The sequence below is a fragment of the Tamandua tetradactyla genome, chromosome 24 (assembly GCF_023851605.1).
Source record: "Tamandua tetradactyla isolate mTamTet1 chromosome 24, mTamTet1.pri, whole genome shotgun sequence".
Classification (NCBI taxonomy): Eukaryota; Metazoa; Chordata; class Mammalia; order Pilosa; family Myrmecophagidae; genus Tamandua; species Tamandua tetradactyla.
This window is the reverse complement of record NC_135350.1, coordinates 50256851-50272380: the sequence shown is the minus strand read 5'-3', so window position 1 is coordinate 50272380 and position 15530 is coordinate 50256851. Positions and strand designations below refer to the sequence as shown.

The 15530-nt window shown below is 39.4% G+C and overlaps 1 protein-coding gene across 2 annotated transcripts in view; it reads left to right on the top strand.

Moving 5' to 3' along the window:
- FRAS1 (Fraser extracellular matrix complex subunit 1) overlaps positions 1 to 15530 on the top strand; it is a 500829-nt gene that overhangs the window by 278630 nt on the left and 206669 nt on the right. Inside the window, exons 16-18 of one of the 2 annotated variants that reach the window (XM_077143062.1) lie at positions 416 to 556; positions 2393 to 2533; positions 3751 to 3918. In XM_077143062.1, the coding sequence (XP_076999177.1) occupies positions 416 to 556; positions 2393 to 2533; positions 3751 to 3918 (450 nt within the window). The remainder of the gene's footprint in view (positions 1 to 415; positions 557 to 2392; positions 2534 to 3750; positions 3919 to 15530) is intronic. The other variant, XM_077143064.1, reaches the window with a different exon arrangement.

Below are 15530 nucleotides of genomic sequence, written 5' to 3'. Positions count from 1 at the left end.
GAAAAATATAAAGGATAAAATATGGGGAACATGAACCAAAAATACTTTTACTAAAAAAAATTCTTCATTGTTTATCTGAAATGTAAATTTAACCGGGAATCTTGTATTTTTACTTGCTAAATTTGGCAACACTACCTTTAAGGCCATTTTAACTTTAAATCCCATATTAAATTGATTACTGCTGGGTGTGCCTCAGAGTATTTGTTATGCTTAGTTCAATAAGTAGTTCTTATTTCTCATTCAACTGTGAAAAACCAAATGAATAGAGTCTTTGAAATGTTGGAGTCAGGGAAACACTCAGCTGAGCAGCCAGAGAATGAGACTGCCATATTTATACCCACTGTAGATGTTCTGAAGACTGTACTTCACTGTTACTTTCAGTAACTAATCTTTGACGACTTTTTCTCACCCTTAGCTTGTGACCAATCCTGTAAGAGTTGTGGCCCCAGTGGTCCCAGATGTCTTATCTGTACTGAGAAGACAGTGTGGCATGATGGAAAATGCATTTCTGAATGCCCCACTGGGTACTACCCTGATACAGCTGGCACATGCAAAGGTATGAGATGGGTCATTGTCATCATCATCATCATCATCATCATCAAATAGTATTTAACCCAGGGGATGCAAGGGTAGTTCAGTGGTAGAATTCTTGCTTACAATGTGGGATACCCAGGTTCGATTCTCGGCCCATGCACTTCCTGAAAAAAACAAATAAATTAAAAAACAAAACAAAACAAAATTCAACAAATGGCAATGCAATAAGGGAATACTCACATGGAAAAAGAATAAAATGTGACCCCCACGTTCAGCATTCAAAAAAAATGTATTTAACCCATTTTTACTGTATGTGGTGTTACACTGCATAAGGTTCTGATTAGCCTGTTCATTTGGGAACAAATGTATGGTGAGAAAAGATTACATTTAAAGGAATATTTTTCATTATAGAACTTATGTGTATTCGGTATGGAAATGAGGGGTATAGGTTGATGCTTGGGGACTAGAGTAATTAAATGAAGAGGTTATTTGGTCTTTTGAAATGCTAGGAACACATTTAAGATCAACAGCAGTCTGTGTATTTGTAAACCATCACTAATGTAGATTGTATGTGTGATAGAATCATTCCTTAGAAAGCATTTATAAACACATATATTGGCAACTACAACACATCACAAAAACAAAGGTAAACCAAGTTTAGTAGCTGATAGAGCTGAAGTCTTTATCAATGAAAACTTATTTTTATATACTCTGTATGCATTGTTTCTTTCAGACATATGTAACCTAAAATATTAGCTATTTCTATTTGATACTTTATAAGTTCCAAGTTATATATACCTGGCTCATATTTTTCCTAATTCTGAGAACTTATTGCTGCCTGCACCTCCTCTCTTGTCCCGCCTGTCCATTCCCCAACATTCTCATTTTTACCTAAAATCTATTAGCAGCAAGATACTTGGCTCTGTGCTTCCATCTCTCCTTATCATCTGCCAACTTCTTGGCTCACCCAGTGTTCACATGCTTTCGCCAGCGCCATGCCCCTCATTCTGTCTCCACACTCCAACCTCCCAACTCCTGACCATTGTCTCCCAGAGTCTTCTTCACATACCTCACTCATATCTATACCATGGGTATGACCACCTGTCTCCCAAGAGTGAGAAATGTCCCACTGTTACCACCTGGGGCCAAAACAGGGGAGGTGACTCCCAACATTATCATATGCGGTAGCTAAATTCTTTAAGGTAATTCTTATTTAGAATCCTGAAATGTTAAAGCTGGAAGTACCTTAAACAGTAATTTAATCCATCTTCTCACTGTGCATATGCCAAGGAGGCTAGGCTTGTAGAGACCCAGCTGTTGCTTCAATTACAGATGCATTAGTGGACAAGCTAGACAAAACTCCAGTACTCCCAATACTCAGACCCATGAGCTTTCCATTCTTTCCTATTCAGGTCCAGACAGACCTAATAACTAATGAGTTCTGCGATCTTGGACAAATTTCGTAACCTTCCAAGCCCTCAGTTTCCTCATCTATAAAATGCCTACTTCCTCAATTTATTCTGAGTCCTAAAAGCAATAATGTGTTAAAGACATTTAATAGAAACACTACATAAAGGACAGCTAATAAATAACTAAACTAATAAATAAAAAATGAATAATAATAAATAACAAATGTAATGTGAATCTAAAAAAATGTGCAAAGAGGCTTTGTGAGCCACGCTGGCAATGTAAACATCCCCTAACACTTTTACTTTCCTTGGTTTGGTGTGACATCTGAAGGGGGACTGAGAGTGCTTGATGAGAGGGGATTCCTAGTACGTAAGACCCCCAGCGGTGAGATAGGTTCTGTGAGTAGTCACCTTGGTCCCTTTGTTTTTCCCTCTCACTTTCTTCCCAGCATGTCACAACACATGTGCCAGCTGCTCTGGACCCACGGCCTCTCATTGTACAGCCTGCATCCAGCCCCATGCATTGCGTCAAGGCCACTGTTTGCTCAACTGTGGAGAAGGCTTCTACCCTGACCGTGGCGTCTGCAGAGGTATCCGTGCTTCACTATCATTCTTTAGACACTTCCCCATCCCAAAACATCGATTTAACTTTTTCCAAATGAAGATTCAGGGCAACTTTCCCTCTACTGTATCTCATATGGCCATGCATACATTATTGGCACTATTTCATTGCAATTGTTTTTACAAAGGGATAATCTGAACGTTTGAGTCTTCATTTCCTTCACTGTACAGTAAAAGAAAACAAATCTCTTATTTCTCTTCTTTACCTCTATTTCCACTCTCCTAACATTGCTAATGCTTTTCTTAGTCTGCACTTTGTTTTTCCCTGAAGAATTTCTTTTTGTTAATGACATTGCTGAACAATCTGGCTCAATAAAATGGAAAATTCTAAATAGCTATTTGCCAAAAGGGGCTTTGGGATCACTGGGAGGGCAGTACTATTTGAACCTTTTGAAACTACAATACATGGGGAAATACTTTTAGTGAAATTAATTCTATTTATTTATATGTTGAGCCTGTCAGAAGAGAATTTAAGACTCGTTACAAGTAAATTGTATTAAAACAGGGCAGGTGCATTAAATATTTTGAAAAATAAAATTTAGAGAACTTTTAAAGAGAAGAGTTAATTATATAGAAATGTGAACATGGGATAGTTTGATAGTACATTTGGCTCTTGATTTTTGCCAGTAACTTGGAAAAACCAACTATGAAGGATTGTAAAATTTACATTGCTGTTCAAAGGGGACATTGACCTTAGAGAAAAGCAACCTTCCTCACCTAAAGTCTAAGAGGAATTTGTTGCCTTGTCTCCTATATAGTGGGTGATGTATGACATAATGGACGATAACACTCTGACCCTTTTTGCAAATGATACAGTAATGGCTTTTGTATGAAAGACTTCTTAAAATCCTCAATAAAAACTGAGGGTATAACATTAAATTGTCATTTAGTGAATGTGTTTCTCTGGACAATATTGTCCAGTTTGCTGGTTTTTTCATGATCTAGTCTGACAGCCTTTATAAGTCCTGGGAGATAGGACTAGTTACCATCCACCCTCATTTTGCTTCTCACAAATATTACTATTATCACCCTTGTGGGTTGTGTAGAAATGCTAGAAAAAGATTATTCTGAAAGAATATTTCTGGAGAACTTTCCTAAGTGGCTTTGATTTAAGGAGGGGCTCTCCTGGGATGTAACATGTGTATGGTCCGCATGATTGCTTTCTGCACTTTGTTCCTGTTTTCAGCCTGTCATTCCTCTTGCCTGACCTGTGTGGGTCCGGAGTCCTCTGACTGCACACAGTGCACGAAGCCGGAGGAAGGACTTCAGCTGTCTGGGACAAATGTCCCCTCTGGCAAGTGTCTGTCTGAGTGTAGACCCCAGTTTTACTTGGACAGCACTGGGCTGTGTGAAGGTAAGTAGAATGATTTGTAAAAAACGTTTAATAACTTTTGAGCTTGCCTCTCGGGTTCCCATGAGGTGGCACCAAAGCCAGGGAGAACACTTATTTTCACATAAAAATGGTTGTAGTGTGCTTGTGGGTGAAGTGAAAGACCGACATGTAAAAGAGTGACCCTCACTGGCGTGCTCTCTCCCTCTTGATTAGTAGATCACCCTCCCCAAAATTGCACTCTCAGAAGTTCTAGACAAGATTTCTTTCAAAGATCAGTATAGTAGTTAGGAAATATCCAGAGTTTGTTGTAGAATTCAATTTATTATTTCTTCTAGTTTGCTATTTTGAAGATAAATTGGTCCAGGCTTTTGTCAAAGTTCAGAAGTGATTTCTGCCATTGGCTTGGCATAGCATCTAGAGAGAATTAATACTATCCTGAATTATTTGACTCAGTTACCATAGTCAAATAAAAGTGATTGAGCTGCTGAAGGGGTTGAGATATGTTTCCTGGAAGTTAGGGGAAGCCCCTCTCATCTCCTACAAGAAACCGCCTTGCTGTTGGGTGAATTGTTTAACTATCAAGGTACCCCCCAAAAAATCATTTATTAATCTCATCTTTTTCATTGTAAAAAATAATATATATTTATTAAAGGCAATATTGAATGTCAAAAATAATCTGCCTAACATCCACCACATAAACCTAGTTACTGCTAACATTTTGCTATATAGCTGAGTCTTTTTTCCTATGCATATTTTTTTGGTATTTATTTTTGTAATATAATTTTAAGTATACTGAAGGTTCAATTTTGTATCCTCTATCTATTAAAGTGGTTTCAATTTCACACTAGAATATACCTTTAGTTGGAAATGCTGGATTTCAAAATTAGGTTAAAAGAGTTCACACAAGACAGTGCAACGGTGGGTCAGTGGCAGAGTTCTCACCTGCCATGCCAGAGACCAGAGTTCAATTCCCAGTGCCTGCCCATGCAAAAAAAAAAAAAAAAAAAAAAAAAATGTATATATATATATATATATATATATATATACATATATTTATAATTCAGACTTAGGGAGTAACATGGTGTTTTCATTTCCTGGCTGCTAAAAGAAATACCAGGCAATGGGTTGGCTTAAAAGATGAGCATTCCTTGGCTCACAGTTTTGAAACATGAAGTCCAAAATCAAGGCATCATTAAGGTGATGCTTTCTCCCAAAAGACTTTGGCTATCTGAGGGTGGCTGTCAATAATCCTGGTCCTGGACTTTTCTGTCACCTGGCAATGCACATGGCAGCCTTTCCTGGCTTCACTGGGCTCCATGACTTCCAGCTTCTCCCCATGACTTTCTCTCTATTGTCTAAATTCCACTATACCTGTAAAGGACTCCAGTAATAGGATTAAGACCTATCCTGATTCAGTTGGGCCACACCTTAACTAAAGTCACTTCATCAAAAAGTCTTATTTACAAGGAGTCACACCACAGGGATGGATTAAGTTTAAGAACATGTTTTACTGGGGTACATCATTCCAAGCCATCAATTGGCTCGAAAAACATTTTCTTCCCACATGCAAAATACCTTCATTCAGTTATCTCAAAAACCTTAACTCATTTTAGTAACAATGCTTGATACAAAATCTCATCCAAATCTGCTATATGTGTGGTCTGTCCCAGGCCATAAATCCTCTCTGACCATCAACCTGTGAGACTTAGAAAACAAATTATCTGCTTCTAATACACAAGGAGGGACAGACATAGGGGAGACATTCCCATTCCAGTAGTAAGAAAATGTAAGGAAAACAGAGGTCACAGGTCTCAAACAATTCCCAAACCCAACAGGGCAAACTCCACTAGATTTTCACATCTGGTAGTGATCTATGGATTGATGTTTTGTCCTCTGAGCTGATGGTGCAACAGCTGCACCCCATCCAAGCGTTTGCAGTGTCCATGGTCTCCCTGAGCACTGGGGTGAAGGTCCCATCCCCTCTGAGCATTAGAATGGCAATACTTCTTCTGAAAATATGGGATGCAAAGCCCACCACCCCATCTAAATGCTAGGACAGCTGTGTGGAGCAGGTTGCTACAGTGGAATGCCACAGGAACACAGGTTCAGGGCGCAACAGAAACTTTCAGTAAATGATCCCTTTATTACTTGCACAAGATAAAGAGTCCAGAAAGGGCAGATAATTTCTTTGTCATATGCACAGCACAATGAATCCGAAAGAGCAGGGGAAGGCATCCCGTCATGGCTGGTCTCCTTGGGTGGTCGAAAACTGCTTGGGATGAGGGTTGATGGACGGCAGTTCCATACACCCCATTTCACACAGGAGAAGATGGGTATGCTCTTTGAGTATGGTTTTGTAAACCACCTCAGGGGGCGGCAGCCCTGCCTCTGAGAATTCTTATCCTGTTAAGGGGCTGCTGGTTTGCAGTTTCTGGGTTTAAGGTCTGGCCTGGCCTTTACATTACACTTAACCCCTCCTTCAGCTTGTGGAACAATACACTAGGAAAGGAGGTGGGAGTAGCAGAAACGCTGGAGGATGGCCACTTCACGCATATCTGCGACTTCCCTAACAGGATGGCCTGCGCCCTCCAAACACAGGAGCTGCCCTTTCCACACACATGGGCAGGCCTGCCTTCTTGTCCCAAGGAGATCTCTTCGCTCCAGGCTCCAGCTTCCATAGAGGCAAGTCACTTTTGACTTGCTCAAATCACATTTGTGGGTTTAGGTTTTTCAGACAAGCTTCTTCAAGTTACTTCTGCTTGCTTTCGTTCCCCAATCCACTAAGGCAAATCATTTAAGTGCCTAGCCTTCTGCTTGAAATGGGGGTAAGTATAAGAGAAAATAGAAGCAGAGAATATAAATCCACATTTCAATATTTTGCAATACTTCTTATAGAAGTGATTTTTTACTTTTTTGGAATCTGTGAAACAATCTGCAAAATTTACCCGACCTGGACTGTGTGCCCATAGTTATTAGTGGAAACTATAGAGGTATTAGACCTCCAAGGACACTGGTCTTTCAAAGAATGTAGAGATGCTATGTGAGAATGGCATCTTCCATGGCACACAGATTGAAATCAGAGAAATTAGAGAAGCCCATAGCAGATTCTTCTCTGTGGCCTGATGTCTTAGTTTGCCAGAGCTGCTGTGGCAAATACCTGACAGTGAGTTAGCTTAAACAACAAGCACTTATTAGCTCAAAATTTTGAAGGCTGTAATCCAAAATCAAGGTTGGCAAAGCCATATTTCCTCCTCAATATCTGTAACATTCTGGGGTGCTGGCTTACCATAATCCTTGGTGTTCCTTAGCTCATCTCTGCTTCCTGTCACGTGATCATCTCTCTCTTTGTGTCTGCCCTTCCAGTCTGCTTCCAGCTGCTGGTTTCTTCGTGTGGCCTTCTCTTATCTCTCTTTATAAGGCCATTAGTACGGAATAAGGCTCACCCTGATGCATTGGGCCATACCTATTCCTATTCACAAATGAATCAATACCTTAGCAGATAATCCGTTTTCAAAGTGTCCTATTTACAAATGAATTCATACTCATGGGAACTTGGACTAAGATCAAGAATATATCTTTGTTGGGGTATATAGTTTAATCTTCCACATCTAATGGCTGTTTTTCCTCATGGTTCAGTGATCCCAGGAGAAATAAAAAAGTAATCTTGCCAAAGTACTTAGCATAGTTAGCCTCATGCTACAATTTTGAGCTCTATATGCTATATTAAAAGTGAAAATAGGGAATTTGTATTAGGTAGAAAACAGAGAAAAATTAACATTTTAAAAATTTTAACTAAAAATAAAATTTTGAGGGATTGGAGTTATTCAACGCGTAAATAATGTTGCATTTATTTAGGACTCACCATGCACCAGGCATTGTGAGAAATGCCTTCTTTTTCTCATTTAGTCCTTGTAATAGCCTTATGGGGTCACTGGGACAACTATTTTACAGGAGAAGAAACTGAGTCTTGAGGACTCAGTCATGTAGCAAGCAAGGCGTTGAGTCCAATGGGAGTGTAAATCTTTGTGACTCCAAAATCCATGCTCTCAACCATTACGCTACTGTATTACAGTCTCTGAAGAGGCACAACCACCTGTTTAAGATAGTACAGCTGCTAGTCTCCTTTCCACACAGAGCAGAAGCACAGCATACTAAGGCTGCTGAATTGGAATATCTTAAATGTAAGGAAGCATCCTGTGACAAAGGGGTGTTTTCTAGGAATCTGTTTATACAGATAGCTTTTAAAAAGGATTAGATTCTAATCCCTCTGGAATGATTTAATTGTGGTCCTTTGTGAAAGAACTAGACTGGCCCCTTGAGTCCCTTATAGCCCCATGATTTTATGCTAGTTAACATAATATTATTAAGCATCACATATATAGCTGTCTACTCACACTTATTAGCAAATCCCTGTGCAGTCTCTGCTAGGTAGGTTGTTGTACTCAATTTATAAGTGATGAGAATGTGGCAGAAAGAGGTTAATTGAGTTGCCCAAAATTCCATTGGGAAATCCAACGCAACCACCAATTGTTTCCAACCTCACTTGAGTATTAAGTGTGTTGCTTGATGTATTTCCTGTCACTCATGCTGTATCTCTGGAAACCTTTCTGCCATCTCACAATCTGTTCCATTTTCAATTCTGCTGAGGTGTTGTCTATAAAATCTGGCTTGGGAATCCTATGAGATTGCACTGGGCTTTCCTTCCCACATATTCCCAGAAATCTCTTTGTCTGTCTGCAGGACATTTTTTAAAGGTCGTAGACTTTTTGTACCATTGAGAGGTTATTTTATAGCACCTTTGATACCAAGTGTTTTCTATAAGGAAGAGAATAACAACCATTTTCTGCAACTTTTCCTCTTCCTTTCTCTATGACTACAGCACACAGTGATTAGAATACTATTGCAGCCAAGGAAACTGAGAGGCAGATGCATTGTAGAAAGAAGCAATTTACTTAGAGGATGAAGTGTTGTCAGAAGTTATCATAAAAGTTTCTTCTCTGAGCTATATGACATACTTAGGAATTATCTATTGGAAGATGAAGCCACAATAGTCAAGATATTTGACTAAAATCAAAGTTCCATGATGAAGGACAAAAATGTATATAAATTAACAGTGTCCAAAGAAAACATTGGTTATTGGTTATTCCTTCCACAAATGTTTGAATGTTTCCTGCATGCCAGTCATTGTCTAGGCACTAGGGATACAGTAATACATGTATGAGATGAAAATTCCTTGCTATTGGGTGGGCCACGGTGGCTCAGCAGGCAAGAATGCTCGCCTGCCATGCCAGAGGACCTGAGTTCGAGTCCCAGTGCCTGCCCATGTTAAAAAAAAAAAATTCCTTGTGATCATGGAATTTCTATTTGAATGACAGGAACAGATGATAGATAAATAAATGAATATCAACAGTATCCATTGTATACTCTTGGAAAGCTGGTCCCTGCTCTGGCCTGCAGCAGTGTAAGGAGGGAGAAAGAGCAGAGGGACTGAAGTGGGCTCCAAAGCTGAACTTGCTGAGATGGTGACAGCCACTTGCATGTGGAGTACCTGCTCTTTTTCTCAGTCTCAAAAATGAACTTGGACATTTCAGAATACAAAGTTTAAACATTATGTATCATTTTCTCCTGGTCCTGATGTTTCCAACATGTGGCTGGACTTGCGACCACAATGAAGAGTTTGTAACTAACTGTAAAAGATAACCTGAAGGTATTTTCAAAGTTGTGCATGTCTCTTAAACATTAGCATTTAGGTTAGCTAAAAGAAGAATTTTAATAAGTTAATCCAGAGTTGATTGCCCCATGTTTAGCTGATTGTTCACTAGCAATGACAGATTCAGTTTTCTAAACCACCAAAACCAAAAAACACCCTTTGCCTCCCATTTCCAAATAAAACAAATGAGTAACAGATTAATACAAACCCAAGCCCTGCAAAACAACATTAAAAATCCATCCCTTGTTTTTTGCCTCTGTCTTCCCCCACTAGTTTTCCATGCCTCTATGAGATGGTATGAGTCTACTACGTCTCCAGGGTAGATCTGGGTAGGGACGATCATTCTCATAGTAATCTATGTAACTGGTACCCCATGAGTCACTTAACGGCAGCCTCTATGGCTATACATGTCAGCCCAGGGCTGGCTGGACAATATAAGGAAAAGGAACCTTTCTTACAATATTCCTAGGATGAGGTCAAAGTGCTCAACTGGGTCTCAGAGGCTCCTTCCAAATCTTACTGAAGGATTTTTTTTTCTTCAACTATCTTAAAGACTTAAATTTTAGTTGAGACCTTTCTAGAGCAGAGTTTTTCATAGGGGTCTCCTGGGAATCTCATTAAAATTCAGGGCAGGTGGGGTCTGAGTTTGTACATTCATAACAGGCTCCCAGGAGAGTTTGATGCTGCTGGTCCATTGACCATAGTTTGAATAGGCAAACTTATTTTTTGTCTCTAATTAAAGAAGGGTAAGCAAATAATGCTAGCTCTCTCTAGACTTCTTTCTAACTAGGGCAGTTTTACACAAAAATGACCAAAAATTTTTATTTTTTCTCATTCATGCATTATATGTAATGTGGAAATGTGAGAAAATACAGATTAGAAAAAAGAAGAAAACAAAAATCACCTGTTACTATGTTTGTCAAATTTAGCAAATACAAATATGAACAATTTTTGATATAAATATATGGTAAATATGGCATGAGGATATACTATAATTTTATTCATTGTCTTTCTGAAATTCAAATTTTTTTTAACTTTTGATCATTCCATTCTATATATATAATGAGTAATTCACAATATCATCACATAGTTGCATAATCATCATCATGATCATGGAATTCAAAATTTTAACTGGATGTCCTGTATTTTATCTGGCAACCCAACCCATAACCCTTCCATCTTGAGATAAGCCCTGTAGTAGTTAGGTTTAGGTATCAGATTGGCCAGATGATGTTGCCCAGTTGTTCTGTTGCTCTGGACTTAAATCATCAGCATGTGAAATTCATCTATGGCTGATTACATGTGTAGTTGGCTAAGGGGAGTGCCTTCCACAATCAGTGAGGTTTAGGAGTCAGAAGAGAAGAGCTCAGAGCCAGGTCAGACCCAGATGTTTGCAGATGTAGAAAAGACACAAAACAGAAAGCCATTTGAACCCAGAAGAGAAGTCCGGCAGATGTCACCATGTGCTTTCCCAAGTTAGTTAAATTCTAACTAAATAAATCTCCTTTATAAAGGCCAATCAATCTCAGATGTCTTGCATTCCAGTAGCCTTAGCAAACTAAAACAGATTTTGGTACCAGACTATTGGAGTGCTGCTGCGATTGCAAATACCAAACATGTTGGAACAGCTTTCTAAATGGAGGATTCTGGAAGAATTTGTATGGAACTTGATAGAGAAAGCCTAGATTTCTTTGAAGAGATGGTTGATTAAAATATGTACTCTAAAGATACTTCTGTTGCAGATTGAAAGGAGGGAAATCCTTGTTTTGAAGTGGAGAGAAGTTTGACAAAATTGATTTCTGGTGCTGTATAGAAGGGAGAATATGAATTTGATGATCTGGGATGCTTGGCTGGGGATTTCTAAACTGAGTGTGGAGGGTGTAGCCTAGTTTCTCCTTGCACTTTATAGCAAAATGTGGGAAAAAATGGTTAGGCTGAGGACTGAACATTTGGATGCAAAGAAACCAGAAATTGTTGGTCTGGAAAATTTTGGGCTTCCAGAAAGTGAGACCCCAGAGAATAGGGCCCTACATGAGGATTTAACCAAACATGGAAACAGTGAGCCATTATAGGACAAGCCAGGACTGAAAATGGAGTTATCCAGAAAGGATTTATAGAAGGTCCTATTATCTAATGGCTTTGATCCCTGTATGCTGCATAAAAAGTCAAAATTATTTTGTGAAGCCTGTAGAAAGGAACCACTGCCAGTTTGGACTAAAAGGGACAGAAAAGGGACAGACTGAAGGAGAGAGTCAGAACCATGGAAGTTAAGGGCTGAAGCCAAGAAACTTCAGGCCATGAAACAGATCCACTTGTGCATGTGAAGGGAGGGAGTTTGCCCGGGAGGCAGAGGACAGGCCTTCCGCAGAGTTCTGGTGCCCGAGGTCTTGGAGAGTAGAACACATTCTCTGGGAATGGGGGAAGCCTGGCTGCCACCCCATTGTTCTGAAGGGGTTGAATGTGCCCTGGAGATGGCAGAGAATCTAGGTGCCACTGCAATGCTTGAAGAGGGTGGGGCTAAGAAAAAGGTGGTCTCCCCAATGTTCCCCAATGTTGCAACCCTCATTCCAGTGTTTGGAGAGAACAAGGCTACTGCATAGTCCTTTGTAAAGGGTGGGACTGCCATTTTCTAAAGCCCCAAGGATGAATGACTCTCAAACTTTGAAATCTAGTAGAGTTTTCTCTGCATGTTTTCAGAATTGTTGCGGTCTGGTGATCCCTATTTTCCTTCCAATTTTTCCCTATGGCAATGGGATCATTTATCCTATGACTGTTGCTTATTTATATATTAGAAATTAATAACTTGCTCTAAATTCACAGGTCCACAGCCAAAGGAGAATTTTGCTTTAGGACAGATCATACCTATAGCTGACTTTGATGAGACTGTATACTATTTTTTGAGTTGGTATTGTATTTTTATTGTTACTGAAATTATTTAAGGCTTTTGTGATATTGTGATGAAATTAATGTGTTTTGTACATGGAGGGATTGAGTGCATTGTATGCAGAACAGATGAGCATTGTTAGGGTGAAAAAATACATCTGCTATTGTTTTCTATTTAGAAATTAAATATGATTTAAGGTGATGTGTATAGTTGCCAAGTTGACAAGGGGTAGACTCTGTTGTAGTTAGGTTCAGGTGTCAAATTGTCCAGATGATGGTGCCCAATTGTTCTGTTGCTATGGAGTTAAATTATCAGCATGTGAAATTCATCTATGGCTAATTACATCTGCCAGTCAGCTAAGGGGAGTGCCTTCTGCAATTAGTGAGGCTTAAATGGAGGAGTCAGAAGAGAGGAGCTCAGAGTCAGCTCAGACCCAGATACTTGGAGATGAAGAAAGGAAATGCCCTGGGGAAAGCCATTTGAACCCAGAGCTGGGAGAGAAGCCCAGCAGACATTGCCATGTGTCTTCCAAAATTAGTTAAATTTGTAACTAAATATATCCCCTTTAGAAAAGCCAATTGATCTCAGGTGTATTGCATTCCAGCAGCCTTAGCAAACTAAAGCAATCACTTTTAATCTTCTGGCATAGATTCTTACAAACTTTCATGTATGTATACAACATATTATAGTTTAGAAATTCCTTACAAACAAGAATTTTATTGGAAATCCTGTGAATTTTCATGATTTACTCCTGTTTAATAGATGAAGAAAGTGGGACTTAGAAGAAACCAACCAAAGAATAATTTAGCAAGGAGGAAGCCTAGGCTCTAATTCCGGACATAATCACTCAGGAATTATCTGTTTCCTTCTTTCCAAGTCCAAATCCCTGTTCTTTGTGCCAAACTCAGGCATTTACAATTTAATTTCAGGCTAGGTCATTTCATCATGATGCACATCAATTACCATGTAGACATTTTGGCACTGGTAACTAGGATTGGATATGAACATGGTCAGGATGATAAGATTGACTGCTTAATTGCCCAGCTCTGCGGCAAATTAATGATGGATTCTTTTAATTCCAACACAGTTTAGCAAAAGGGTTCAAGATGATGTAATTTCGTGGAAATTACAGGTTTGTTTTGATACTGAACCCTGCACTACAATGATGAATTTCATTTATATATCCTCTAATTTACTATCTCAGAAGAGACAATGTGCTTAAAAAAAGAATGCAGAGGCAATAAGTAAACCTCCTGGCCTCCATCTTGGGCTAAACTGCCTTTCCATTGTACTTGGAGTGATCCTGGTGCTTTGTTCAGGGAAATTTTAGGAACTAAATTTTTCTAAGTCTTCTTTTTCAGGCTTGAAGATAGTTTTGCCTCCTTGGGTTGGAACTTATTGCACGGGGCAAAATTGCACAAAATAGATGCAGGTTCAGAATCATTAAACAATAAAAATAAATTCACCAGTTAGTTTGGACAATTAACTTGCTTTAGGGGAAAGGGAAGAAGAAATAAAATATGTTGTGGTTATTTGGGTCTATTTAATGGTTGCTTAGATTAATCAAAGACCTCAAGGCAAAGAGTTCTAATGAAAGAAATAAATGAATAGGAATCTACCTGTACACCTTATGAGAATGTTAACCATTTATGAAGTTGGGATCCCCTTGCATTAACTGAATAAAACTTGTAGGATATATATTAAGCAACGCTTCAGTTGCTTAAGTCCCTAGACTACATTAGACATAAGCTTTGCATGCCTTCTGGTAATGTCGAATTCTCTTCACTGTCCACCTCTTGCTTTTATAGCATGTGTGTGTCAGGCTTTGGGGATAGAAAGATGCAAAAGTTATAGACTGTGCTTTATGGAATGCATGGATCAAGCAGGGGAAACTGACATCTGTGCAAGTAATTTAAAAAGCATGATACATGCTGCGATGGCAGGCAGCATACAGTACAGAAACAGCCCAAAGGAATCTGGCTCTGTATTGGGTAAAAGCTGTGGGAAAGATTTGCAGAGGGAAAGCTTTACATGATCAAAGTTTTTAAGGATTAATGGGAGTTCACCAGGTGAAGAAGGTGACAAAGGACATTCGAGGCTGAGAAAATAGCAAGCGCAAAGGCATGGTGATTTGGAGAAGTGCAATTTGTTTGGTACTCCTTTAGTTTTAAATTCAAGAAGGAAAATTGTGGGAAATGATCCTGGAAAGGTTGGGGATGGGTCATGTTGCAAGGTGCTAAGGATTTGAGAGTTCATCCCATTGGCATTGGGGAACCATTGAAAGAATTTAAGTAAGGGGGTAATTAGGTCAATTTGCATTTTGTATAAATCTATCTGATGGTTGTACAGCAGGTAGTTGGGGAGAAACTGCAAGGCTGGGTAGGAAGTTTACTGCACTCACCCACACAGTGCTGTTGAAGGTCTGGACTAAGGGACAATGGGAATGGAAAAGTTGAGATACGTGTGACAGATGTAGGAAGTAAAATCAGCAGAACTTGCTGCATTGTGGTGATAGAAAAGTAAAAATCTAGGATGACTCCAAAGTTTTCATCATGAGTGACTTGGTGAATGGTGAAGGTATCTAGAGAGAGGAATGACCAGGTAGGGGGATGAGATGTGGGTTTGGCACTAGATAATAAGATCATAATTTATATGAAGTTTACATGGGCCAGGCTTGGGAAGTAGATAAGAAGCAGTATTTTAGAAATGGGGATTTGGAGTGACCGAGTAGAGCGATCCTCTAGGAAGTTAGATTTATGTGCTTAGGGTTGAGGGGTAAAGCCCAGAGCTGTGCACATAAATTTGAACCTCATCAGCAATCAGCATGGAAGCTATCATTAAAGCCATAGATAAGCTCCTCCAAGAGTGAAAAGAGAAAGGATATAGTTGGAATTTGCGGAAGCCCCAACGTTTATGAGATAGGCAGAGAAAGAGGCTAGGAGGCCAGTTTTACCACTATCCATCCACCCACACTACTCACCTATTCATTGAGCAGAAATGCGTTTATTGAGTGCCTACAACATGCCAGGGACAAGGACT